The sequence below is a fragment of the Neoarius graeffei genome, chromosome 13 (genome assembly GCF_027579695.1).
Source record: "Neoarius graeffei isolate fNeoGra1 chromosome 13, fNeoGra1.pri, whole genome shotgun sequence".
NCBI lineage: Eukaryota > Metazoa > Chordata > Actinopteri > Siluriformes > Ariidae > Neoarius > Neoarius graeffei.
The window spans coordinates 44,584,670-44,612,147 of record NC_083581.1 but is presented as its reverse complement, the minus strand read 5'-3'; the positions used below and the strand labels follow the sequence as shown (position 1 = coordinate 44,612,147).

Below are 27,478 nucleotides of genomic sequence, written 5' to 3'. Positions count from 1 at the left end.
TTTCAAATGAGCCAATATTTGGCATGAAATTTCAAAATGTCTCACTTTCGACATTTGTTATGTTGTCTATGTTCTATTGTGAATACAATATCAGTTTTTGAGATTTGTAAATTATTGCATTCCGTTTTTATTTACAATTTGTACTTTGTCCCAACTTTTTTGGAATCGGGGTTGTAATTTATACTTACGTTTATATAGTTTAAGGGGTGACATGGTGGTGTAGTGGTTAGCACTGTCACCTGACAGCAAGAAGGTTCTGGGTTCGAGCCCAGTGGCTGATGGGGACATTTCTGTGTGGAGTTTGCATGTTCTCCCTGTGTCTGCATGGGTTTCCTCCGGGTGCTCTGGTTTCCCCCACAGTCTAAAGACATGCAGGTTAGGTTAATTGGTGGCTCTAAAGTGACCGTAGGTGTGAATGTGAGTGTGAATGGTTGTGTGTCTCTACGTGTCAGCCCTACGATTATCTGGTGACTTGTCCAGGGTGTACCCCACCTCTTGCCTATAGTCAGCTGGGATAGGCTCCAGCTTGCCTGCGACCTTGCACGGGATAAGCGGCTACAGATAATGGATGGATGGATGGATTTATATAGTTATTGTTTTCACTTATGTTATAGCACCTGTAAACAGTTGTTCCCTCAACATCCTCTCTTTTTTCCCTCTGTTGAATTTAATAATACAAAAAAAAACCCCAGCTTGTCATGTTGCTGAGAAACCACAAAGAGATGTAAACTGCTCTGTGCTGAAGGTGTTTGAAACATTAAAGCTACAGCTTTTAACTCTGCTACAAAGTGCTGACACTGGAAACGTGTTCCATAAATGTTCCAGAAATATAAAGGAAAACCTCATGACATCGATGGTCACACACGTTATTTAATCCGTTTATGTGGTGTTTCCACCGTATAAGTTCCTGAGAATGAACTGCTACTACAGGAACAATGCTGTTGTCAGAGTTGCTGTAAATCAAGAAAATTAATCAACATCTCCTGACCAATCAGAATCCAGAATTCAACTCACGTGCAACAGCTGAAACACAAAAGTAGTGATGACATTTAGAACAGGTTATAACCACAACACTAGGTATGTTGAATATCACGATCCATCATATAGCTGATTATCAGCACACATCTAATGCAATGTGGCAGTTTATCATAATAATTGCCTAAAATGCTCCCTTCATAGCCAGTCTTTTCCTAAATCAAAAGCTATTTTAAAATTGCTTTGATAAAAATAACATTTGATAGACTGTACAATCACTTATGGGCACAGTGTACTAAATTTCTGCATTTCCACTGCTGTTCTATTTCATCACTTCATTCACGGTGTGATTGTTAAATCTCAAAATGACAGGCATGAATCCAATCAGCAATAAAGTGTTAGAATAAACAAATGATCATTTATAGGAATAAATTCCCAGAGGACAATTAAAGCTTTGCTGATTAACAGGAAGTGTAATTCAATCCAGTGTTGACCTCCACTGTGACTCGCGGTTTATCTGTGATTGCAGGTTGAAACCTAGGAAGAAGAGGGACGAGAAGAGCACTGGGGGGAGAGAGAGAAAGCGAGTGAGTGAGTGAGTGAGTGAGAGAGAGAGAGAGAGAGAGAGAGAAGCACATGTGAATAACCACTGAAGGCAGAGATGAAAGGATGGAACCAAGAAATAAAAAGAAAAGCGATTCAGGAGAGGAGATAATGCAAAGAGAGAGAATAAGACAGAGAAGAGACGGAGAAGAAGGAAGAAAGCATCAGTCCTTTTTCACTCTCATCCCACAGCAGACACTCCACTGAATCATGCTGATAAGCCGATTCATACTGCTCGTCCTCAGCTCGTGTGTGTGCCTGAGTGCGTGTGTCGAGAACACAGATGCTCCAGCTCCTCAGATGGCAACAGAGCAACAAGACAATTCATCATTTCCCACCAAAACCTTTCAGAGTGCAGACAGACAGAGGGGTGCTTTTAAACAAGAGCAGGAGAAAAACAACGGACAAAGATCCTCACACAGAGATGAGATTAAAGGCAGCGTCTCAGAAAGCATCACGTCTGCACTTTCCCTTCAGCAAAGCAGCAAAAACTCTAATCTAAGCTTAAAGACAAACACCACAATTGATTCCATGGATATCCCCAAATCCCTGAGTTTCCAGGAAGTGCTAAATGGAACTGTCCGTCTCTCCAGGAGACGGAGGAGCTGGATCTGGAACCAGTTTTTCGTTATCGAAGAGTACAGTGGACCAGAACCGGTTCTGCTTGGACGGGTAAGAGGAACACTGAGACTTATATTTATACTTTATACGTAAACCATTCTGAGACATAAGATACTTTGAGAGTTAAGTTTGGGACTATTTAAGCTACTCTTTGCTTATGCTGAGAATCACAATGTAGCATTCATAAATTTGAAAATTTGAAAAAAAAAAAACATGTAGCTTTGGAAACTAGTCTTTAACTCCCAAAAACTCTATTCCATCACATCCACAATCTTCACAGAAAAAGAAACAGAAATGGAGTTACTGTTACCACCCCAAAGTGGATTACTTTCCCACACCAGCATGTCACCAAGTGTTTTATTCTTCCTATACAACAGCAATTATTCTATCCACATTCATTGGATATGTGCAATCGTATGCTCTGATTAGCTACTCTACTACTAGGCTATCAGCTCATATACTGTAAAGTGAGTAGAGAAAAAGAAAATGGCAGTGCATGTTGCTGAACCAACCAAGGACAAAATAAAAACTCTATTTGAAAACAAAACCCAAACAATTACAAAAAAAAGCAACAAAATATGGAATAAAAGTATTTGATGGTAAGAACGTATCTTTTTTATTTTTCAAGAATTATTATTATTATTATCGCATTTTTCACAAATTGCTACTGTCATTTTGCCGGTTTGTTTACATTTTAAGCGGAAATGATTTTGTTGGACGTTTTGTATAAAGTTTTTATTTATCAAATTTGCAAAAAAAAAAAAATGCTCTGTTTCTCAAAATCCAGTGATTGTGGACAGAATAAAACAGTTATTCCACTCGATCTCATCGTACATGGCTTGTAGTCAACTCGCCGCTACATGCCTCGTCGGCTATCAGCTCATGTATGACTCAATTTCGTGAAATAACTGTTAATTATCCAACAATTAAATATTTTGCATTTATTAAAGAATGATATAAATAAAATGTATACAGTATATTAAACAATGTCACAGAATTTGTCTGTTTATAGTTACATTTAATATTGTTAAAACACTTAGGCCCTGGGGCGGCACGGTAGTGTAGTGGTTAGCGCTGTTGCCTCACAGCAAGAAGGTCCGGGTTCGAGCCCCGTGGCCGGTGAGGGCCTTTCTGTGCGGAGTTTGCATGTTCTCCCCGTGTCCGCGTGGGTTTCCTCCGGGTGCTCCGGTTTCCCCCACAGTCCAAAGACATGCAGGTTGGGTTAACTGGTGACTCTAAATTGACCGTAGGTGTGAATGTGAGTGTGAATGGTTGTCTGTGTCTATGTGTCAGCCCTGTGATGACCTGGCGACTTGTCCAGGGTGTACCCCGCCTTTCGCCCGTAGTCAGCTGGGATAGGCTCCAGCTTGCCTGTGACCCTGTAGAACAGGATAAAGCGGCTAGAGATAATGAGATGAGATGAGATTTCACTTAGACCCTGGTCACACTACACCTCCTGATGGGTTTGTGAATACTTGGCGATGAAAAATTGGTAGCATCGCCACCAATCTCGTGATGCACGGCGAATGTTGTCCGAGCTTCACGAGTTGTTTCTTGGTGTGTCCCTGCCTCGTGAGTGGCCAAAAACCTCATGAAAAATTTCAGTGCATGCATTGAAATTTGGTGGCGATGTTTTCATCAGCAAACTAAGCGGCGAAAATTCACAGATGTGTTTGGGAATACTTCCTGAAGCTCGGGGAAGCATTGCCACCAAACGCCTCATTTTCACTGATAACCCATCACAAAGCATTGCAAACTGTAGTGTGACCAGAGCCTTACATCTGTTATGGCAGCTATAAAAATTAATTTCCTGACCAGCTTCTTTTTTTTTCTCTTATTAACAACAACAACAAAAAAATCAGCTTGTCCTGAAGATGTAAAAAAAAAAAAAAAAAACTTAAAGTTACAGCTTTACCCCTGACTTTAACAAAAACCTGAAACTGGAGACTCCTTCCATCCATGTTCCATAAACATCTCTTTACAGAAAACTTCACCACATCAACAATTACACGTTTTTTAATCTGTTTATGTGGACCGTCTGCTGTACACATCCCTGTGAATGAGCTGTTATGATAGAAACAAAGTATTAGAACGAGTGCATTAATATAAACCTGTGATTTGCAGCTGCACTACATTCAGAGCTGCTGTTACAGAAAATTAATCAACGCGTTCTGACCAATCACAATCCAGAATTCAACAGCGGTGTGGTATAAAGTGTCAGAAAACAGTGTGTTTATAATCTGAAACATCTGAAAACTTCAGTGTGATGTAAATGATTTTTAATGCCTGTAGCGAGAGGAACAGTAATGCAGCATTACATCTGGATGTGTTTATAGATTTCATTTCTGAATTCCAAATCCCCCATGTGAACACACTCACACACATATGGCTGAGCTGCTTGATGTCAGTGGAAAATGTTCTTTTAATGTAACCGAATCCAAAGGAAATGAAAGCAAAGTTGCATATGTGTGTGTAAGAGAGAGCAGCTAGTGTGTGTGTGTGTGTGTGTGTGTGTGTGTGTGTGCATGTCCCCTGCTGGGAGCCTTGTCATATATCATTTGTGGCATTCCTTTTGCCAAGTTGCTCTTTTGTTTTAATAGACTGGATTAATTTTATTCCTGCTGTGAGAATATTTCAGTGCAAACAGATTCACAGCAACAACGAACGAGCAATTACTAAGAGAGAGGGAGACAGAAAGAGAGAGGAAGAGAGAGGGACAGTTGGATGTAAGGGATGTAAACAGAAATAAATGGAGTAGTGTAAACATAGAGATGGTGGGATGTAAAGACAAATAGAGGGATGTAAAACCAGAGATGAAGGAGTATAAAGACAGAGATGGGTAAGTGTAAACACAGAGATCGAGGGATGTAAAGACAGAGATGGAGGAGTATAAAGACAGATGGAGGAGTGTCAAGACAGATGGAGGGCAAGAAGACAGATGGAGGAGTGTAAAGATGGATAGAGGGCTATAGAGAGAGATGGAGGAGTGTAAAGATGGATAGAGAGCTATAAAGAGAGATGGAGGAATGTTAAACAGATGGAGGGATGTAAAGACAGATAGAGGGATGTAAAACCAGAGATGAAGGAGTATAAAGACAGAGATGGGTAAGTGTAAACACAGAGATCGAGGGATGTAAAGACAGAGATGGAGGAGTATAAAGACAGATGGAGGAGTGTCAAGACAGATGGAGGGCAAGAAGACAGATGGAGGAGTGTAGAGATGGACAGAGGGCTATAAAGAGGGATGGAGGAGTGTAAAGATGGATAGAGCACTATAAAAATAGATAGAGGAGTGTGGAGACAGCTGGAGGGATGTAAAGACAGATGGAGGAGCGTAAATATGGATAGAGGGCTATAAAGAGAGATGAGGAATGTACAGACAGATGGACGGCTATAAAGATAGAGAAGTGTAAAAACAGATGGAGGGATGTAAAGACAGATAGAAGGCTATAAAGACAGATAGGAGTGTAAAGACAGATGGAGGCATATAAAGACAAATAGAGGAGTGTAACAACAGAAGGGCTATAAAAAGGGATGGAGGTGTGTAAAGACAGATGGAAGAGTGTTATGACAGATGGAGGGCTATAAAGACAGATGGAGGAATGCAACAACAGATGGCGGGCTATAAAGAGGGATGGAGGAATGTAAAGACAGATGGAAGAATGTAAAGAGATATGGAGGATAAAGACAGATGGAAGGCTATAAAGAGAGATGGAAGAATGTAAAAAAGATGGAGGGATGTAAAGATAGATGGAGGAGTGTCAAGTACAGATGGGTGGATTAAAGACAGATTTAGAAGAATGTAAATACAGAAATGGAAGTGTGAAAAGAGAGAGGGATATTAATACTAAGATGGAGGAGTGTAAATTCAGAGATGGAAGGATGTAAATACAGAAATGGAAGAGTGTAAAGACAGATGAAGAAATGTTAAAACAGATAGAGGGAAATAAAAGGAGAGATAGAGGAATATGATGAGATTTCTTTTTAGCAGAACAGTGAACAGTCAGGAGGAATATAAAAAGAATTAAAGGTTGCATAACAGCAAAACATAATTGAGTATTTTCCATAAAGACTGGAGCAGAAATCTCTCTCTCTCTCACACACACACACACACACACACACACACACACACACACACACACACACACTTTCTCATCTCACTCTTTTTATTACAAATGTCGTTCTGTTTGTGAGCTTAGCAGCAGCGTGTACCTCATCCTCCCTCTCTACATCCTCCACACAACCAGTGTTACTTCTGTAAGTGGAGGATTGTGTGTGTGTGTGTGTGTGTGTGTGTGTGTGTGTGTGTGTGTGTGTGTGTGTGTGTGTGTTTAATTCTCAGATCTAAATATACACGCTGTCTCAGGCTCCCATTATTAATGTATTATGGGTTCTAAAAGTCCCCAGTGCCTCTCAAACAGATAGAGAGAGAGAGAGAGAGAGAGAGAGAGAGAGACTCCGACCATGACATAAAAATACATGTGGAAAGAAGATAAAGAGTATGATAAATGGATGAATAGATACACAGGTGAATAGGTGGACTAATATATTTAGGGAGGATGGCTGGTTGAATGGATGGAGGTATTGGTGAATGGATGGATGGATGGATGGATGGATGGATGGATGGATGGATGGATGGAGGGTGAATAAATGAATGGTTGAATGGGTGAATACATGGATGGATGGATGGGTGAATACATGGATGGATGGGTGTATTTAGGGAGGATGGATGGATGGGTGAATACATGGATGGATGGGTGTATTTAGGGAGGATGGATGGATGGGTGAATACATGGATGGATGGGTGTATTTAGGGAGGATGGATGGATGGGTGAATACATGGATAGATGGCTGGATTTAGAAAGAGTGGGTGAATTAGTGGATGGATAGATTTAGGGATGATGAATGGATAGATGGATGGATGGGCTAGACCACCAGAAATATTGCAGGAGAAGAAGAACTACAATTAATTTAACATGAGAATGTTTTCACCTGTGTGTGTGTGTGTGTGTGTGTGTGTGTGTGTGTGTGTGTGTGTAAAATAAACAGATGGATAAGCACAGTGTTTTTCAAACAGCTGAGGTTTGGTAAAATGGAAAATACATACAGATGGACTGACAGTCTGTGTGTGTGTGTGTGTGTGTGTGTGTGTGTGTGTGTGTGTGTGTGTAATTATTTATTGTTCTAAACACACTTGAAGCCCTGAACACTGTACCATCAAGGCATCATGTCTAAAGTAACTCACCAATCCCTTTAAAGTGCTCTAAGAGTAATCACTTGAAGTGTACTTTTTTATTCAAAGTACACATCTATTCACTGTCTCAGTCATCATAACAAACATCTCAGTATCATTACTCCATAGTGGACGTGTCCCAAACCACACACCATTTTCAGTCTTGGCCACAAGGCATCATAACAAAGTTCTCAGTATCATCACTCAATACCTATTCACACAATGCATTAAAGGTATTCTCTCTCTCTCTCTCTCTCTCTCTCTCTCTCTGTCTCATTCAGCTGCGCTCCAGTGTGGACCGAGGTGATGGGCGTGTCCTGTATGTCCTGAGTGGTGAGGGGGCAGGGTCTGTGTTTGTGATTGATGGCCGAACAGGGAACATCCACGTGACGAAACCTCTGGACCGTGAACAGAAAGATCAGTACAGGCTTGTTGCCACGGCAACAGACCAGCGGACTGGACGCGTGCTCGAGGCCTCGTCCCAATTCACCATCAGAGTGCAGGACATAAATGACAACCCACCTGTGTTCAAGCACACACACTACATTGCCAGTGTGCCTGAGAGAGCCAGCGCTGGTATATATATATATATATATATACACACACACACACACACACACACACACACACACACACAAGGTACACACTGCCAGAATCAAAGCTAAGTTACAGGTGCTCACTGGCTCACTGAGTTTAATCTTCTGCTCCCTATATACCTTCTGCCTCTGCTCTTTCTGTCTCTTTTACTTTCTTTTTATTTCTTTTGCTTTCTCTTATTCAGGGACATCTGTGATTCAGGTGACAGCGACAGATGCAGATGATCAGTCGTATGGGAACAGTGCAAAGCTTGTTTACTCTGTCATCCAGGGCCAGCAGTATTTCACTGTGGACCCACATTCAGGTGACATTCATTCCTTATTACCACTCCAACTACAGACATACAGACTGATACTGAGACAGCCAGATAGACAGTCACCTGTTTTTTATGAACTGGATGAACTAAAACATGCACAAAAGTTTAATGAACTATAAACATTACATAGCCAAAAGTATGTGGTATACTGTCAAGCTGCAGCACAACACTGTAACACTGTAACACTGTAAAGCAACTGAACAACACTAACACTAAAACTGCAGCGCAACACTGAACCACTAAAACTGCAGCGCAACACTGTAAAGCAACAGCGCAACACTGTAACACTAAAACTGCAGCGCAACACTAACACTGTAAAGCAACAGCGCAACATTGTAACACTGTAAAGCAACAGCGCAACATTGTAACACTGTAAAGCAACAGCACAAGACTGTAACACTAAAACTGCAGTGCAACACTAACACTAACGCTGCAGTTTTAGTGTTACAGTGTTGTTCTGTTGCTTTACAGTGTTAGTGTTGCACTGCAGTTTTAGTGTTAGTATTGTGTTGCAGTTTTAATGTTACAGTGTTGTTCTGTTGCTTTACAGTGTTACAGTGTTGCGCTGCAGTTTTAGTGTTACAGTGTTGTTCTCTTGCTTTACAGTGTAACACTAAAACTGCAGCGCAACACTAACACTGTAAAGCAACAGCACAACACTGGAGCACTAAAACTGCAGCGCAACACTAACACTAAAACTACAGTGCAACACTAACACTGTAAAGCAACAGCACAACATTGTAACACTGTAAAGCAACAGCACAACACTGTAACACTAAAACTGCAGCGCAACACTGTAGCACTAAAACTGCAGTGCAACACTGTAGCACTAAAACTGCAGTGCAACACTATAACACTAAAACTGCAGCGCAACACTGTAACACTAAAACTGCAGCGCAACACTGTAACACTGTAAAGCAACAGCACAACACTGGAGCACTAAAACTGCAGCGCAACACTAACACTAAAACTGTAGTGCAACACTAACACTGTAAAGCAACAGCACAACACTGGAGCACTAAAACTGCAGTGCAACACTAACACTAAAACTGCAGTGCAACACTAACACTGTAAAGCAACAGCGCAACACTGTAACACTATAAAGCAACAGCGCAACATTGTAACACTGTAAAGCAACAGAACAACACTGTAACACTAAAACTGCACCGCAACACTGTAACACTGTAAAGCAACAGCACAACACTGTAACACTAAAACCGCAGCGCAACATTGTAACACTGTAAAGCAACAGTGCAACATTGTAACACTGTAAAGCAACAGCACAAGACTGTAACACTAAAACTGTAGTGCAACACTAACACTAACGCTGCAGTTTTAGTGTTACAGTGTTGTTCTGTTGCTTTACAGTGTTAGTGTTGCACTGCAGTTTTAGTGTTAGTATTGTGTTGCAGTTTTAATGTTACAGTGTTGTTCTGTTGCTTTACAGTGTTACAGTGTTGTGCTGCAGTTTTAGTGTTACAGTGTTGTTCTCTTGCTTTACAGTGTAACACTAAAACTGCAGCGCAACACTAACACTGTAAAGCAACAGCACAACCCTGGAGCACTAAAACTGCAGCGCAACACTAACACTAAAACTACAGTGCAACACTAACACTGTAAAGCAACAGCACAACATTGTAACACTGTAAAGCAACAGCACAACACTGTAACACTAAAACTGCAGCGCAACACTGTAGCACTAAAACTGCAGCGCAACACTGTAGCACTAAAACTGCAGCGCAACACTGTAGCACTAAAACTGCAGTGCAACACTGTAGCACTAAAACTGCAGTGCAACACTGTAACACTAAAACTGCAGCACAACACTGTAACACTAAAACTGCAGCGCAACACTGTAACACTAAAACTGCAGTGCAACACTGTAACACTAAAACTGCAGTGCAACACTGTAGCACTAAAACTGCAGTGCAACACTGTAACACTAAAACTGCAGCACAACACTGTAACACTAAAACTGCAGTGCAACACTGTAACACTAAAACTGCAGCGCAACACTAGCACTAAAACTGCAGCGCAACACTGTAGCACTAAAACTGCAGCACAACACTGTAACACTAAAACTGCAGTGCAACACTGTAACACTAAAACTGCAGTGCAACACTGTAGCACTAAAACTGCAGTGCAACACTGTAACACTAAAACTGCAGCACAACACTGTAACACTAAAACTGCAGCGCAACACTGTAACACTAAAACTGCAGTGCAACACTGTAGCACTAAAACTGCAGCACAACCCTGGAGCACTAAAACTGCAGCGCAACACTAACACTAAAACTACAGTGCAACACTAACACTGTAAAGCAACAGCACAACATTGTAACACTGTAAAGCAACAGCACAACACTGTAACACTAAAACTGCAGCGCAACACTGTAGCACTAAAACTGCAGCGCAACACTGTAGCACTAAAACTGCAGTGCAACACTGTAGCACTAAAACTGCAGTGCAACACTATAACACTAAAACTGCAGCGCAACACTGTAACACTAAAACTGCAGCGCAACACTGTAACACTGTAAAGCAACAGCACAACACTGGAGCACTAAAACTGCAGCGCAACACTAACACTAAAACTGCAGTGCAACACTAACACTAAAACTGTAGTGCAACACTGTAACACTGTAAAGCAACAGCACAACACTGGAGCACTAAAACTGCAGTGCAACACTAACACTAAAACTGCAGTGCAACACTGTAACACTAAAACTGCAGCACAACACTGTAACACTAAAACTGCAGCGCAACACTGTAACACTAAAACTGCAGTGCAACACTGTAACACTAAAACTGCAGCGCAACACTGTAGCACTAAAACTGCAGTGCAACACTGTAGCACTAAAACTGCAGTGCAACACTGTAACACTAAAACTGCAGCACAACACTGTAACACTAAAACTGCAGCGCAACACTGTAACACTAAAACTGCAGTGCAACACTGTAACACTAAAACTGCAGTGCAACACTGTAGCACTAAAACTGCAGTGCAACACTGTAACACTAAAACTGCAGCACAACACTGTAACACTAAAACTGCAGCGCAACACTGTAACACTAAAACTGCAGTGCAACACTGTAACACTAAAACTGCAGCGCAACACTGTAGCACTAAAACTGCAGTGCAACACTGTAGCACTAAAACTGCAGTGCAACACTGTAACACTAAAACTGCAGCACAACACTGTAACACTAAAACTGCAGCGCAACACTGTAACACTAAAACTGCAGTGCAACACTGTAGCACTAAAACTGCAGTGCAACACTGTAACACTAAAACTGCAGCACAACACTGTAACACTAAAACTGCAGCGCAACACTGTAACACTAAAACTGCAGTGCAACACTGTAACACTAAAACTGCAGCGCAACACTGTAGCACTAAAACTGCAGCGCAACACTGTAGCACTAAAACTGCAGCACAACACTGTAACACTAAAACTGCAGTGCAACACTGTAACACTAAAACTGCAGTGCAACACTGTAGCACTAAAACTGCAGTGCAACACTGTAACACTAAAACTGCAGCACAACACTGTAACACTAAAACTGCAGCGCAACACTGTAACACTAAAACTGCAGTGCAACACTGTAGCACTAAAACTGCAGCACAACCCTGGAGCACTAAAACTGCAGCGCAACACTAACACTAAAACTACAGTGCAACACTAACACTGTAAAGCAACAGCACAACATTGTAACACTGTAAAGCAACAGCACAACACTGTAACACTAAAACTGCAGCGCAACACTGTAGCACTAAAACTGCAGCGCAACACTGTAGCACTAAAACTGCAGTGCAACACTGTAGCACTAAAACTGCAGTGCAACACTATAACACTAAAACTGCAGCGCAACACTGTAACACTAAAACTGCAGCGCAACACTGTAACACTGTAAAGCAACCGCACAACACTGGAGCACTAAAACTGCAGCGCAACACTAACACTAAAACTGCAGTGCAACACTAACACTAAAACTGTAGTGCAACACTGTAACACTGTAAAGCAACAGCACAACACTGGAGCACTAAAACTGCAGTGTAACACTAACACTAAAACTGCAGTGCAACACTGTAACACTAAAACTGCAGCGCAACACTGTAACACTAAAACTGCAGCGCAACACTGTAACACTAAAACTGCAGTGCAACACTGTAACACTAAAACTGCAGTGCAACACTGTAACACTAAAACTGCAGTGCAACACTGTAGCACTAAAACTGCAGTGCAACACTGTAACACTAAAACTGCAGCACAACACTGTAACACTAAAACTGCAGCGCAACACTGTAACACTAAAACTGCAGTGCAACACTGTAACACTAAAACTGCAGCGCAACACTGTAGCACTAAAACTGCAGCACAACACTGTAGCACTAAAACTGCAGTGCAACACTGTAGCACTAAAACTGCAGTGCAACACTGTAGCACTAAAACTGCAGTGCAACACTGTAGCACTAAAACTGCAGTGCAACACTAAAACTGCAGTGCAACACTGTAACACTAAAACTGCAGTGCAACACTGTAACACTAAAACTGCAGTGCAACACTGTAACACTAAAACTGCAGTGCAACACTGTAGCACTAAAACTGCAGTGCAACACTAACACTAAAACTGCAGTGCAACACTGTAACACTAAAACTGCAGTGCAACACTGTAGCACTAAAACTGCAGTGCAACACTGTAACACTAAAACTGCAGCACAACACTGTAACACTGCAAAGCAACAGCACAGCACTGTAACACTGTAAAGCAACAGCACAACACTGGAGCACTAAAACTGCAGTGCAACACTAACACTGTAAAGCAGCAGCACAACATTGTAACACTGTAAAGCAACAGCACAACACTGTAACACTAAAACTGCAGCGCAACACTGTAACACTGTAAAGCAACAGCACAACACTGTAACACTGTAAAGCAACAGCACAACACTGGAGCACTAAAACTGCAGCGCAACACTAACACTAAAACTGCAGCACAACACTGTAACACTGTAAAGCAACATCACAACACTGTAACACTAAAACTGCAGCACAACACTAACACTAAAGCTGCAGCACAACACTAACACTGTAAAGCAACAGTGCAACACTGTAGCACTAAAACTGCAGCGCAACACTGTAACACTAAAACTGCAGTGCAACACTGTAGCACTAAAACTGCAGCGCAACACTGTAACACTAAAACTGCAGCGCAACACTGTAACACTAAAACTGCAGCACAACATTGTAACACCGTAAAACAACAGTGCAACACCGTAAAGTTACAGTGCAACATTTTAACACTGTAAAGCTGCAGGGCAGCAATGTAATACGAATACTGCCGTGCAACACTGTAAAGCTGCAGTGCAACTTTTTAACACTGTAAAGCTGCATAGCAACAGTGTAACACTAAATCTGCAGTACAAAATTGTAACACCATAATGCAACAGCGCAACACTGTAACACTAAATCCACAGTGCAACACTGTAAAGCTGCATTTCAACAATGTAACACTGTAAAGCTGCAGAGCAAAACTGTAACTCTGTACAGCTGCAGAGTAACATTATAGTGTTGTGAAACTGCAGTGCAACACTAGCACTAAAATTCTTGTGTATCACAGTAACAATGTAAAGCAACAGCATAACATTAACACTCTAAAACTGCAGTGCAGTATTGTACCACTGTAAAGCTGCAGTGCTGCAGTGCACCGCTGTAGCATTGCATTATGCACCCTCACCCAATATCCATGTGCATTAAAGAGGGAGTCTATAAAAGAGGCAGTTTGGAGCTACTGCTTCACGGCTCATCCGTCATTGCTCCGAGATGCTACCACATCGCAACAACAGTACTTAGAGTTGAATTAGGTTCTACCAAGACAGTGATATGATGAAAGGGCTTGTTGGAAAGGCAGCATCCTATAATAGCAGCATGCTAAAAGACTCTGAACATCTTTCTACTGCCTATGATTGTCACTACAAACTGCATGACTAATGCTTTATTTTAGCATACACTTGTTGGCAAATGGATTTGTAACAAATGAATGAAATGAAAATGCAATGAAATTATTCAGGATGAAAGTGTGTATACTCATTGTGGGCTTTATGTCAGGCAAATCCAAAAATCATAGTCCCAATCCACAGCAAGGGTCAATACACAGGAAGGCATCATTAAAGAAAAGAAGTATGTAGTTAAAAGCAATAAAAGAAACAAATTGTAAACCCAGAAGACAACTGACAAAGAAATGTATGACTTCATAAAGCGGAATGGAGACAACAGGGCGTAAATAACCAAACTAATTAATGGCTGAGCACAGAACAGGAGCACATAATAGAGTAACAAATCAGTGACAGCATACGGTTAGAGACTGGACTGGAACCAAAACAAAGGCACATGGCCATCACAAAAGCAGCACACGGGGAACAATAGAACAAAACCAAGGAGCGCTCACTACACTGGGGCTCGAGAGACACTGAAAAGGGGAATTTGTGACAGTGTGTGGCTGAAATAACTGAACACTAATTAGAATGGGGGTGCACATACTGTACTTTTGGCCATGTAGCGTATATCAAAGAAACATGATAATATCAGGAAACGTGTGTGTGTGTGCGTGTGTAGGTGTTGTGCGGACTGCAGTGTCTGATATGGACCGAGAGCAGCAGTCTCAGTACATTGTGGTCTTGGAGGCAAGAGACATGGCGGGACATCAGGGAGGTCTAACAGGAACAACCACCATCACTGTGCACCTCAGCGACGTCAATGACAGCCCACCACGTTTCACTCAACGTGAGTCTCTCTCTCTCTCTCACACACACACACAGACACACACACACACACACACACACACAAACCTGACTCAAAAACACCAAATGTTTGGTGAATATTAACTGAATTTCTGAAAAGGCCTCAGTAGAATATATGAATATTTGTGTGTTTTAATCAAATGGCTGTTGTGGAGACACAACAAAATGAAAAGTGCACCAGCTAATCACAGTCCATTTCTAATCCTGAAGCTTTTTTACATGGTAAGTGGAGGTCATTTTATTCCTGTTCAATGATTTCTGAGGCGTTCTCTCTCGAACTACAGTATCAGTGTTCTGTTTCTCCCATGAGAAAATTCCAGACAAAATTCCAGATGTCATGATGTTGCTTAGAAAAAGAAAGAAACAAAAAAGCCTTTTTGATCACTGCTGCATCTTATAGCATATTTGTGTGTGCATCCATAAAAAAAAAAAAAAATATATATATATATATATATATATATATATATATATATATTTTTTTTTTTTTTTTTCAACAACTGTGAAAAAAGACGTATGTCTCAGTAGAGTTTTTAAAAAACATAGTTGCTGTAAGTGTGTATTACTGCGTCTCCGTACTGTGTGCACTGGGAGTTAATTAGGAGGAGAAGGAAAGTGAATCAGAAGAGCTTGATGCCGCAGGCTGTTAAATGGACTGTTATAAATGACATCCACAGCTGGGTAAAACATCACTGTGTGAATACATAGGGCGCAACATCATGACTGTGATTTTATAAATAGACAGCAGAGTTCATGAAAAAAAGAAGTTGCTAGAAATTCATTTGTCTTAGTTTACAGGCGTTCAGATGCAAAAGTTTTAATACGGATCCTGCAGCATAACATTGTAATGATGCTGCTGCTGGAGATTACTCTCTCTCTCTCTCTCTCTCTCTCTCTCTCTCAGGAGTATGGACATTCTCCGTATCAGAGTTAGCGCTGCCTGGTGCTGAGGTGGGCCGTGTGAGTGCTACAGATGCTGATGTGGGTGAGAACGCTCAACTTGAATTTACCATCTTGGATGGAAATAGGGGGGAAATGTTCAACATCACCGGGCTGAATCAAGAGGGCGTGATTATACTCAACCAGGTAAGTGTGAGTGTCAAAGAGTCGATTACAGTCATTTGTCTTACTGAAATGGAACAGAAAGTTCTTGTGGGCAGAAAGTGTGTGTGTGTGTGTGTGTGTGTGTGTGTGTGTGTGTGTGTGTGTGTGTGTGTGTGTGTGTTCTGGAGTGTTTGCATTAGCAAAAAAGTTTAAACTGAACTTTTGTATCAGCATGAAGTGAGAAACTATCTGGGCTGAAGGAGAAAGACAGGGACAAAGAATGTGAGTGATAGACAAAGAAAGAAAAGACAGAAAAAGAGATAAGAAAACAGAGACAGAGTAAAACAGAGGGAGAAAGAGAGAGGCAAAAAGGCATAACGTTAGAAAACTGATGAGAGAGAAAGAACGTAAGCAAAAGAGAGACAAAGAAAGACAAAAAGATAGAAAGAGAAAACAAAAGAGAAAAGGCAAGAGAAAGAAACAGGTACAGAAAAAAAAACAGAGGGGGGAGAAATGAGAAATGGGATAAAAAGAGATGGCTAGACTATTGGAAAGCAAGTTAAGAGAAAGAAGATGTGGGCAAAATGAGAAAGAGAGAAATAGAATGAGTGAGAGAAGGGAAGAGAAAGTGAGGAAAAGAGAAAAAAACAAAGAGATAAAGGAGAGAGAGAGAAAACAGGCAGGGGGGAAACAGTAAGAGATGATGAGAGAGAGAGAGAGAGAGAGAGAGAGAGAGAGAGTGATTGGATGTGATTAGATTAGACAGATGAATAGATGAAATTGCTTAAACATCAGACTGAGACACAAAGTGATAACGTGCGATAACTTTAAAGTGCTGCACAAAATAATCAGCAGCTGAATGAAAAGCAGAGAAGTGAATCTTCTTGGAAACACACACACACACACACACACTCTCTCTCTCTCTCTCTCTGCAAAATGAATATCGAGTTATTTTACAGCCTGATGGGTGCCTATAGCAACAGCACTGTGTGTGTGTGTGTGTGTGTGTGTGTGTGTGTGTGTGTGTGTGTGAGTTAAACGTTTCACTCATAGGAGTGTGTGATAAGCAGGAACCACTGAGCGCCTGATAATAGAAGGCAGAGAGCAGAGAGTGAAGGTCTTGGAGATAAAGAGACTCTCTCAGACAGATGAAAAGAGATGAGAGCCTGAACACCTGAGAGTACGAGTGCAGGAGCTCAGGGGCATGAGAGAAGGACAGAATGGAACAATTTAGAGAGAGAGAGAGAGAGAGAGAGAGAGGAGGCCCTGATTAGCATGTAGCTACCGTAGCAAACTAGTTTTTTAGCCACTTACTGAGGCTCTCGTCAACTTCATCGCTGTAAACGAAATCATTTGCTGCATTTTCCAGCCTTTTTTTTTAACCTCAAATGTAGTCAAACTGCCAATGCATGTTTGTGTCTTCATTTAACCACTGTAGCTAACAAGCTAACAAGCACCAGCTTAGCACACACTTACCTCAGAAGATCGTGAGCCACAAACTAAATTATACATAACTAATTCGCAGTAGCATTTACACAGAAAATGTGTCATTTCATGAATACTTTGTCGAATTTGCTATTTCTGGCCAACATTTCTCAATAACCCATGAGTCTTTAGTTAGCAGATGATGCTAGGTGTAATTATAATGTAATTTTAGTTGAATGGAGCGTTTTCTTGCAAAATTACCAACATATCTGAGGTAAATATTGCTGTTCCTGAGGATATTTTCTCCTTTCCATGCACTTCACATCATCTGTATAAAAAACTAACTTATTAGCATTTGCTAGTTGGATTGGATTCCATTTGGATTCTTTACATTGATCTGGGGTAAGTGAATGTGTGTGTGTGTGTGTGTGCACGTGCGCGCCTCCATAGGCATTAGATTTCGAGACACACAGCTCGTACACACTCTCAGTGGAAGTCCAGAACCCGAGTGTGGATATGCGATTCCTCCGTGGTGGTGCGTTTAAGGACGAGGCAGTAGTGAGGATCACCATCCTGAACGCAGACGAGCCACCGCGCTTCACTCGCAATCATTATATGCTGAACATCACGGAGAACTGCAGAGCGGCATGTAGCGTGGGACGAGTTCATGCCATGGACCCTGATACTGGACACAGCACCAATATAGAGTACGTATACGCACACACACGTACCAAAGACCATCATAAAAATGGTACCTACTGCTGTCTGGCAAGGCTGCAATACAGATGCGAGTGAGGAGTCAAACTCTCGCGGTTACCAGAGGACTAGCCCCCCACTGTAACCCTAGCTATGTAATAGGCGAGAGGCCGAGGGCTACGGAAACTGAGATTGGCGCCGCCCTATGCACCACATGGCGTGGCAAGGACTTTCATACACACACACTTGCACATTTTATTCACACTTTCCTATCTTTTCATTCAGCCATCCACTCTTCTATTCTTTCTTTTTCTTTGTCCCTCAGGTACTCCATTGTCCCTGCGTCTGACCCTGGGGCAGTGTTTCGTATTTCTCCTGTTAGTGGCCTCATTACCGCGGTGAAGGTGTTGGATCGAGAGCGTGAACAGTGGCACAACATCACCGTTGCTGCCACTCAGAGAGGTATTACATGATTTTGTACAGACTTTTAAAGGGCCAGCATGTTATTACTAACAGCACCGTATCACACAATCAGACTCTTAAAGAACAGCACATTCTTAATAATACAGGCATCACAGTATCAGCCGTTTAAAAGGACAATGTATTATTATAAACGAAGGAAGGTATCTCACCATCAGATTCTTTAGCGGTGAACACCTGATCATCGCACCCATATGCGTTTCTTCCCCAAACTGTTACCACAAAGTCTGAAGCACACAATTATATAGAATGTCTTTGTATGCTGTAACATTACAATTTCCCTTCACTGGAACTAAGAGGCCCAAACCAGTTCCAGCAAGGCAATGCCCGTGTGCATAAAGTGAGCTCCATGAAGACATGGCATGTAAAGGTTACAGTGGAAGAACTGATGTGTCCTGTACGGAAACTTAACGTCAACCCCACTGAACACCTCTGGGATGAACTGGAACACCAACTGCACCCCAGGCCGCCTCACCCAACATTAGTGCCTGATTTCATGAATGCTCTTGTGGCTGAATGAACACAAATCCCCACAGCCACGCTATAAAATCTTGCTGAAAGCCTTCCCAGAAGAGTGGCCTTATTATAACTGTAAAGGAGGATCATCTCCATGATAATGGCCATAGTTTTGGAGTGGGAACATACTGTATGGCTGTGGTGGTCAGATTTCCACATACAGTGGTGCTTGAAAGTTTGTGAACCCTTTAGAATTTTCTATATTTCTGCATAAATATGACCTAAAACATCATCAGATTTTCACACAAGTCCTAAAAATAGATAAAGAGTTAAACAAATGAGACAAAAAATATTATACTTATTCATTTATTTGTTGAGGAAAATGATCCAATATTACATATCTGTGAGTGGCAAAAGTATCTGAACCTCTAGGATTAGCAGTTAATTTGAAGGTGAAATTAGAGTCAGGTGTTTTCAATCAGTGGGATGACAATCAGGTGTGAGTGGGCACCCTGTTTTATTTAAAGAACAGGGATCTATCAAAGTCTCATCTTCACAGCACATGTTTGTGGAAGTGCATCATGGCACGAACAAAGGAGATTTCTGAGGACCTCGGAAAAAGCGTTGTTGATGCTCATCAGGCTGGAAAAGGTTACAAAACCATCTCTAAAGAGTTTGGACTCCACCAATCCACAGTCAAACAGATTGTGTACAAATGGAGGAAATTCAAGACCATTGTTACCCTCCCCAGGAGTGGTCAACCAACAAAGATCACTCCAAGAGCAAGGCGTGTAATAGTCGGCGAGGTCACGAAGGACCCCAGGGTAACTTCTAAGCAACTGAAGGCCTCTCTCACATTGGCTAATGTCGATGTTCATGAGTCCACCATCAGGAGAACACTGAACAACAATGGTGTGCATGGCAGGGTTGCAAGGAGAAAGCCACTGCTCTCCAAAAAGAACATTGCTGCTCATCTGCAGTTTGCTAAAGATCACATGGACAAGCCAGAAGGCTATTGGAAAAATGTTTTGTGGATGGATGAGACCAAAATAGAACTTTTTGGTTTAAATGAGAAGCGTTATGTTCCACTGCATTCCAGCATAAGAACCTTATCCCATCTGTGACACATTGTGGTGGTAGTATCATGGTTTGGGCCTGTTTTGCTGCATCTGGGCCAGGACGGCTTGCCATCATTGATGGAGCAATGAATTCTGAATTATACCAGTGAATTCTAAAGGAAAATGTCAGGACATCTGTCCATGAACTGAATCTCAAGAGAAGGTGGGTCATGAAGCAAGACAACAACCCTAAGCACACAAGTCGTTCTACCAAAGAATGGTTAAAGAAGAATAAAGTTAATGTTTTGGAATGGCCAAGTCAAAGTCCTGACCTTAATCCAATCGAAATGTTGTGGAAGGACCTGAAGCGAGCAGTTCATGTGAGGAAACCCACCAACATCCCAGAGTTGAAGCTGTTCTGTACGGAGGAATGGGCTAAAATTCCTTCAAGCCGGTGTGCAGAACTGATCAACAGTTACCGGAAACGTTTAGTTGCAGTTACTGCTGCACAAGGGGGTCACACCAGATACTGAAAGCAAAGGATCACATACTTTTGCAACTCACAGATCTGTAATATTGGATCATTTTCCTCAATAAATAAATGACCAAGTATAATATTTTTGTCTCATTTGTTTAACTGGGTTGTCTTTATCCACTTTTAGGACTTGTGTGAAAATCTGATGATGTTTTAGGTCATATTTATGCAGAAATATAGAACATTCTAAAGGGTTCACAAACTTTTAAGCACCACTGTATGTTTCGCCATATAGTGTATATTTATATTAATAACAGAGAGGTATTACGCAATCAGACTCTTAAAGGGCCAGCACATTCATTACTGTCTAGAAGATGAGTCCACTGTGGATGTGTCCTAAACTGCCCCCATTTTCACTATATAGGTCATGGGTTATTTTCATATTATTGGCCACCACCTATTGAGATACTTTATGGGATTTCAAGAGGGCTGCACTGAATATTCGAAAATTTGGTGCACTATGTAGCAAATAAGTTGCATTTTCAGACTTGAGACAGACGTTTTATATCTGTCTGCATCATTATTCAAGCCATGGTATTGTCTTCCTGATTTTTTATTTTTATTTTTTTTAAATCTCATTCCTAGACAGCCCTAATCAGGTTACCAGGGTGGTGGTTGCCATAGAAACGCTGGATGTGAATGACAACCCCCCTGAGCTGGATGGACCATATGAGACGGCAGTGTGTGACACGAGCACCACCGGACAGGTCTGCCCTTTAACACCACATGAAATAAGAAATATCAGGATGTGTGCATGGAATAAAAATGGGCATAAATATTAAAGTCTGAGTCAAGCATAAGAACTGTGAAATCTACCAACTGAGTCAATTATAAAACACTAAAAATGACTAAAGTGAGACACGAAATACATATGCTATGGAGCGGAAAAGTTAATGGCACCCCACATACTGGTTGATAACCTGATAATATGCTCATGTTTTGAACTTTTCTTGAAAAGCATTCCTCTTTTCAGTATCCTTTTCTCATCTAATACTGCAGTGGTTCTCAACTGGTTTTGCTTCAGGACACACATTTTATGCTGGACATCAAGTAGCATCCCAACACTATGCTAAAGTTGTTTATCATATGGAAGTAAAGGAATACATATCATATAAATATTAATTGTGCATAATAATAATAATAATTATTATAATAATAATAATAATAATAATCCATTGCTGAGGCCTAAAGTTGGATAATCATCATTTTCTATCTCATATAACAGGAAATAAATCAACTTACATATTGACTTGTTAAGGTTGAAGCTAATAAGTATTTACAGGGGGAAATATTGGTTTATTAAAAGCAATGCACATCATCATCAAGTGCAAAATTAATTGTTCATATGATATTATTATGAAAATGGACCACTGTGTAAATGCGTACACATAATTCTGATTAAGGGCAATTTACCTAGCTGAAAAAAAATCAAACAAAAACTGAGACAAATATTAAATAACAAATTGTACACTCAGTATGAAAAATGCACAACTGTTAAATGCATACACATGAATTAAAAGAACAGAGCTGAAATTATAGTCTGTGCAAATCAATGGAAAACCTGAGGGTGTGATTTAATTTTGAAAAGTGTCTCAATATCAGAATAGTGTGATTGGATACATCTGTTTATTCGTTTAGTTAGAGTACATAATAGTCACTTACCTTAATGCTTGTTGCCTTCTTATGTCCTCTGATATATCTTGTATTCTCCCGAAGTGTTTATAGGGCTTATAATGTCTCTGATTCTCTTCCATATGGTGTTTTGTTTTTTACTGATTTGCGGTAGATTTGTATTGAGGATCTCTTTGGTCTCTCATTGCATTTTGAAATGTAATGAACGAGTTTGTATGATGTGTAAAGTGATTGCTCCTGAACAGTGCACATGTTTTTAATCATTTTTTGATGTGTCTAGATCCTGGCACTTTCTTTTGAAAAAAAAAAAACCTCAACTGGCTTGTCTTTATGGCTTGAGGGTTTTGTCTCTAAATAGTGATGATGTCATTCTTTCTGCAGCCTATAACACACCAAACAAAACACTCTGTGGTCTGCACAAACCATGCTTGTCATATTTTCATTTACCGTATATTGCATAGCTTATTCCAGCCTTTTATAAGGAGATGGAATTTCACTCTGTTTGTCAGTGTTAGTACCAATTGTTCATAGATAAATTGGCGCCAAAATTTGACAGAATTTGATTGGACACACAACATGACATTTGTAATTTGCTATAACAATGGCTACGGACAGCATTCGTATATTATTATTGTTTCAAAAATTGTCATTAATTGTCATATTTTTCTTTATTGCCATGGTTTTCTATGTTATGTTTTATTGTTTTATCATTTGCATTCAGCAACATTTGTTTTCTTCCCAGCTGTACTATCCATCCATCCATCCATCCATCCATCCATCCATAAAACGCTCAGTCCTGTGAAAATGAAAGAACTGCTGATTTATTAATTGGTATTTATTTATTTATTTATTTATTTGCTTGCTTGCATGACCCAGGAGAAGACCAGAGTGAGGTGAAGTTCTGGTGTGACTGCTATGCAAACATAAAAGTTTTTTTGTTCAAAACAAAAATACAATTATGAAGTTTTTCTTCTTGGAAATGTGCAGAATGCTGGCGGACATACCAACTGGCCATGCTGACACCCTATGAAGATTTTTCTGTTTTAATCAGAAGTGAGTGTGTGTGTGCGCGCATGTGTCTGTCTGTCAGGTGGTACAAGGGATTCGAGCCACGGACAAAGATGAGATCAGCTCCACTTCACCCATACACTTCAGTGTATCTGCACACAGCAGTCTGTCTTTGAACTTCACCACGCAGGCGAGAGGAAGTGAGCTCTGTTCCTCTGTTTCTCTCTTCCTTTTATCTCTTGCTTGATGGTTATGACCAGGAGGTAACCCGGAACTTGTCAGAATCTCTTACGTACTTACGTATTTATGCTAAGAACTCAGCTTAGAAAGAAGAGAAAGAAAATGAATTTTTTTTAAAATCACATGAAAAAGGAAAATTTGAGTGTATTTGTTCATTTTGGATGGAATTCACAGAATTTCTTTAAGTGGTGATGAACTGAAAATAAGACAAGCACCCTTTGACATTACAGGCATTTAGCAGATGCTCTTATCCAGAGCAACGTATAACATACCCAGAGCAGCCTGGGGAGCAGTCGGGGGTTAGGCACCTTGTTCAAGGGCACTTCAGCCATTCCCACTGATCCAGGGAATTGAACCGGCAGCCTTTTGGTCCCAAAGCTGCTTCTCTAACCATTAGGCCATAGCTTCCCTATGAGTCTTTGACTGACATAATTTGAAATGGCCAGTTTCATCAGGAGTAGGACAACAAACATATTCATTATATTTTCATCCATTTATAGTTACATTTAATGTCAGTGTTTTAAAGTTAGTTCCTGTTTGCCCTTATATTATAGCAGCTATAAACAGTCATTCCCTCCCCAGCCTCTCTTTTTTCTCTCTCTAGTGGTTTTATCCACTAATTATCCTGCCAGCTAATGTCAGCTGCTTCAGTAGCTGTTTGTGTGCATACCGTAAGTGCAAATTGTATTTTTTTTCTGAAGAGTTTGTTTCTTTGTTGGTAACAATAAATAACTCCAGTCAGCATAAATCTGAGATTTGACCTCCGAGCCATGACCTCTCAAACCCTCTCTCTGCAATACTCTTCTCTCTCTTTAAAGACTTCATCATATTTAATAACTTACAATAACTCCACCCGTTTTCTTAGATCACACAGCCAATCTGCTGCTCCGGTCCTCTCTGAAGCCCCTCCCTCACCCCGCCTCTTCTGCTTTACACACTTTAAAAATACCCATAATCCTCCGGGACAGAGCATCAGAGCTGAGCAGCACAGGGACAGTGACGGTGACGCTGTGCCCTTGTCAGAATGGAGGGATGTGGTTGGAGGACAGAAGGAGAGGGATGGATGGAGGGAGGAGTGGTGATGGAGAGGTGTTGATGGAGTGGGAGAGACAGACGGTGTGTTCATCTCTGCCAACTTCCTCCATACTGCTGGGATTCAGCTCAGCTGCCACGTTGGCCATCCTGGCCTGTTCCTCCATCCTCATGGGTACAGCCAAGATTTACACTTTTTTACTTACTGACAAATTTCCTCTTTCTTTCTTTCTTTCTTTCTTTCTTTCTTTCTTTCTTTCTTTCTTTCTTTCTTATCTGTTTTCTTTTATGTATTATTTTCACCATTGAGCCACTCATGCATTCAGGAACCTGTTTATTCACCCAACCTTCTATTTTTCCATCCATCCATCCATCCATCCATCCATCCATCCATCCATCCAGTCACCATTCCCACCCTTCATTTATGCAATTATTCTTCTTTGCTGGCAACCTTCTATCCATTCATCCACCCATCCACTTATCAATTTCACTATCTATCTGTTCATCCATCTGCTGATCTATCCATTCATGTATTTCTCCATCCATCCATCCATCCATCCATCCATCCATCCATCCATCCATCCAGTCACCATTCCCACCCTTCATTTATGCAATTATTCTTCTTTGCTGGCAACCTTCTATCCATTCATCCACCCATCCACTTATCAATTTCACTATCTATCTGTTCATCCATCTGCTGATCTATCCATTCATGTATTTCTCCATCCATCCATCCATCCATCCATCCATCCATCCATCCATCCACAGATCCATTAATTTATATTTCCATCCCTCCACTAATCCACTCATTCATCATCCATCCATCCATCCATCCATCCATCCATCCACTAATCCATCCCACTTATCCATACATTTATACTTTTATTCTTCTAACCATATATCCATTCATCCATCTACCATCCTTCCATCCACAGGTCAGTCCATTTTTCAATTCTTCTATCGTCCATCTGTCTCAGAGGGTCATAAAATATTTACGTCTTTACCCCTTCTTTTACTTCCATTTCTTTCTTTACCAATTCTCTCTCTCTCTCTCTCTCTCTCTCAGTAATGGTGGTGTTGTCTCTGTCCATGCGGAGGAAGAAGAGTGACTCTCTCTCCTCGGAGGAGAACGATGAGATCAGAGAGAACATTATTACATATGATGATGAAGGTGGAGGAGAGGAAGACACAGTTGCATTCGACATCACTGCGCTGAAGAGCATCCCACACACCATACACGCGTGAGTCACAGAGTGTGTGTGCCTGTGTGTGTCTGCATGTGAGTATACATTCATACATAATGCATCATTATTATTATAGGCGAGGTGTTGGTTCCGTCCCTCTGTACGGCCCTCTCTGCTACAGCATACACACGGCGAGCAGCAGCCCGTTTGGCCCGTGTGAGTCTCGGCTGGACCGGGATAAACCTGCACACACACTCCCCAGCGGATACACACTGAACATTGGGCTGTTAGAACCGGGTTCTATGCTCACAGAACCAGCTGAGGAGTGCAAGAGATCAAATCAGAACAGGACTGAAGATTCTGCTGATATCATGCTGAAAAAGAGCCAGGCAGGAAGTGATGTCATCACACAAGATCAGGTAATATCAATATCATTAACTAATGGTACACTTTCTTCTCCTTTCATTTTATCCCTTGCACCTAGTTATCACTTTCAGTCCTCGTCTCTCCCTCTCTCTTCCTTTATTTCTTTTTACATTTATGTTTGTCTGTCTTTTGTGGGGATTTATCTCACTCTTTACTCTTTCTTTCACCTCAATGTCTTTCTTTATCTCTTTTCTCTCTCTCTCTCTCTCTCTCTCTCTCTTACTCACACTGTCTGTGATCAGGGTCCGTTAGTCCTAAATGACTCTGCTGATCATCTGGTTGCATCGCGTACAGCTCACCTCCACTCGTCTGTGTCCTCATCTGTCGCTCCAGATGACATCACGCCTCCGCACAATACAGGAAACAACACAGCTTCATTCAGAACCATGGAGGGAACCTTACTGAGAGCTGGCGGAGGGTTACACATGACCGGAACTCCTTTTTTGTACCTGAATACAGGACAGGACTACGTTCAGCACCTGGTCGGGCTACACGTTGGAGGGCATGGCTTCTTTAGACCTGATTTAGGGGGTGTAGCTATACCCCTAGCTCTTAGGATAGATGAATTACTGCAGCACCGACTTGCCAGAGTGACCTTTGACCCCATGCAGCCTCCATATGATTCACTGCAGATGTATGAGCATGAGGGGGTGGGGTCAGAAACCATCTCCCTCAGCTCTTTGGAGAGTGAAGGAGATGGAGGGATAGAGACAGAGGGGTTAATTGATTGGGGACCCAAGTTTAACAGGTTGCTGGAGATCTTTAGAGAGAGGGAACAGGAGAAAGATGGAGGGAAAAAAGAAGAGGAAATACATGGAGAGCAGCAGAAGAGTGTGGAGGAAGTGGGTGGAGAACGAGAAGTACAGAAGGAACTCAACAGCAAAAAGGATAGAGATTATAAAGAATAATTTCTCTTCCGAGAGATGAAAGAGTGAATGATGAAGGAGAAAGAGTGATAGTTAACAAGTTGCTGAAGATCAAGAGAGATGGTGGGAGTACAGTCAAGGAAAAAGATGGAGGGAAGAAAGAGAAGGGTGCAGAGAGGTTCAGCGAAAAGAACTGAATGGAAAAAGTAAAAGAGAGAAAGAGGAAGATATAAGGGTGAGATAGAAGATGAG

At 41.2% G+C, this 27,478-nt stretch overlaps 1 protein-coding gene across 1 annotated transcript; it reads left to right on the top strand.

Annotated features, from left to right (window-relative positions):
* Nucleotides 1–1,788: 1,788 nt before the first annotated feature.
* Nucleotides 1,789–27,268, top strand: LOC132895919 (cadherin-24). The gene is made up of 13 exons (XM_060936661.1): nt 1,789–2,250; nt 7,714–8,008; nt 8,214–8,333; nt 14,963–15,130; nt 16,049–16,230; nt 18,064–18,320; nt 18,635–18,771; nt 21,424–21,545; nt 23,561–23,678; nt 24,584–24,925; nt 25,817–25,991; nt 26,071–26,353; nt 26,603–27,268. Exons 1-13 carry the CDS (start codon nt 1,789–1,791, stop codon nt 27,266–27,268), a joined length of 3,327 nt encoding a protein of 1,108 aa, XP_060792644.1.
* The last annotated feature ends 210 nt before the right edge of the window (nt 27,269–27,478 follow it).

Excerpts from the sequence above, each read along its gene's own strand:
- LOC132895919 (XM_060936661.1), top strand. The coding sequence starts at position 1,789 with ATGCTGATAAGCCGATTCATACTGCTCGTCCTCAGCTCGTGTGTGTGC. Across the intron at positions 2,251-7,713 it reads AACCGGTTCTGCTTGGACGG|CTGCGCTCCAGTGTGGACCG; the intron begins GTAAGAGGAACA and ends TGTCTCATTCAG. Across the intron at positions 24,926-25,816 it reads CTGTTCCTCCATCCTCATGG|TAATGGTGGTGTTGTCTCTG; the intron begins GTACAGCCAAGA and ends TCTCTCTCTCAG.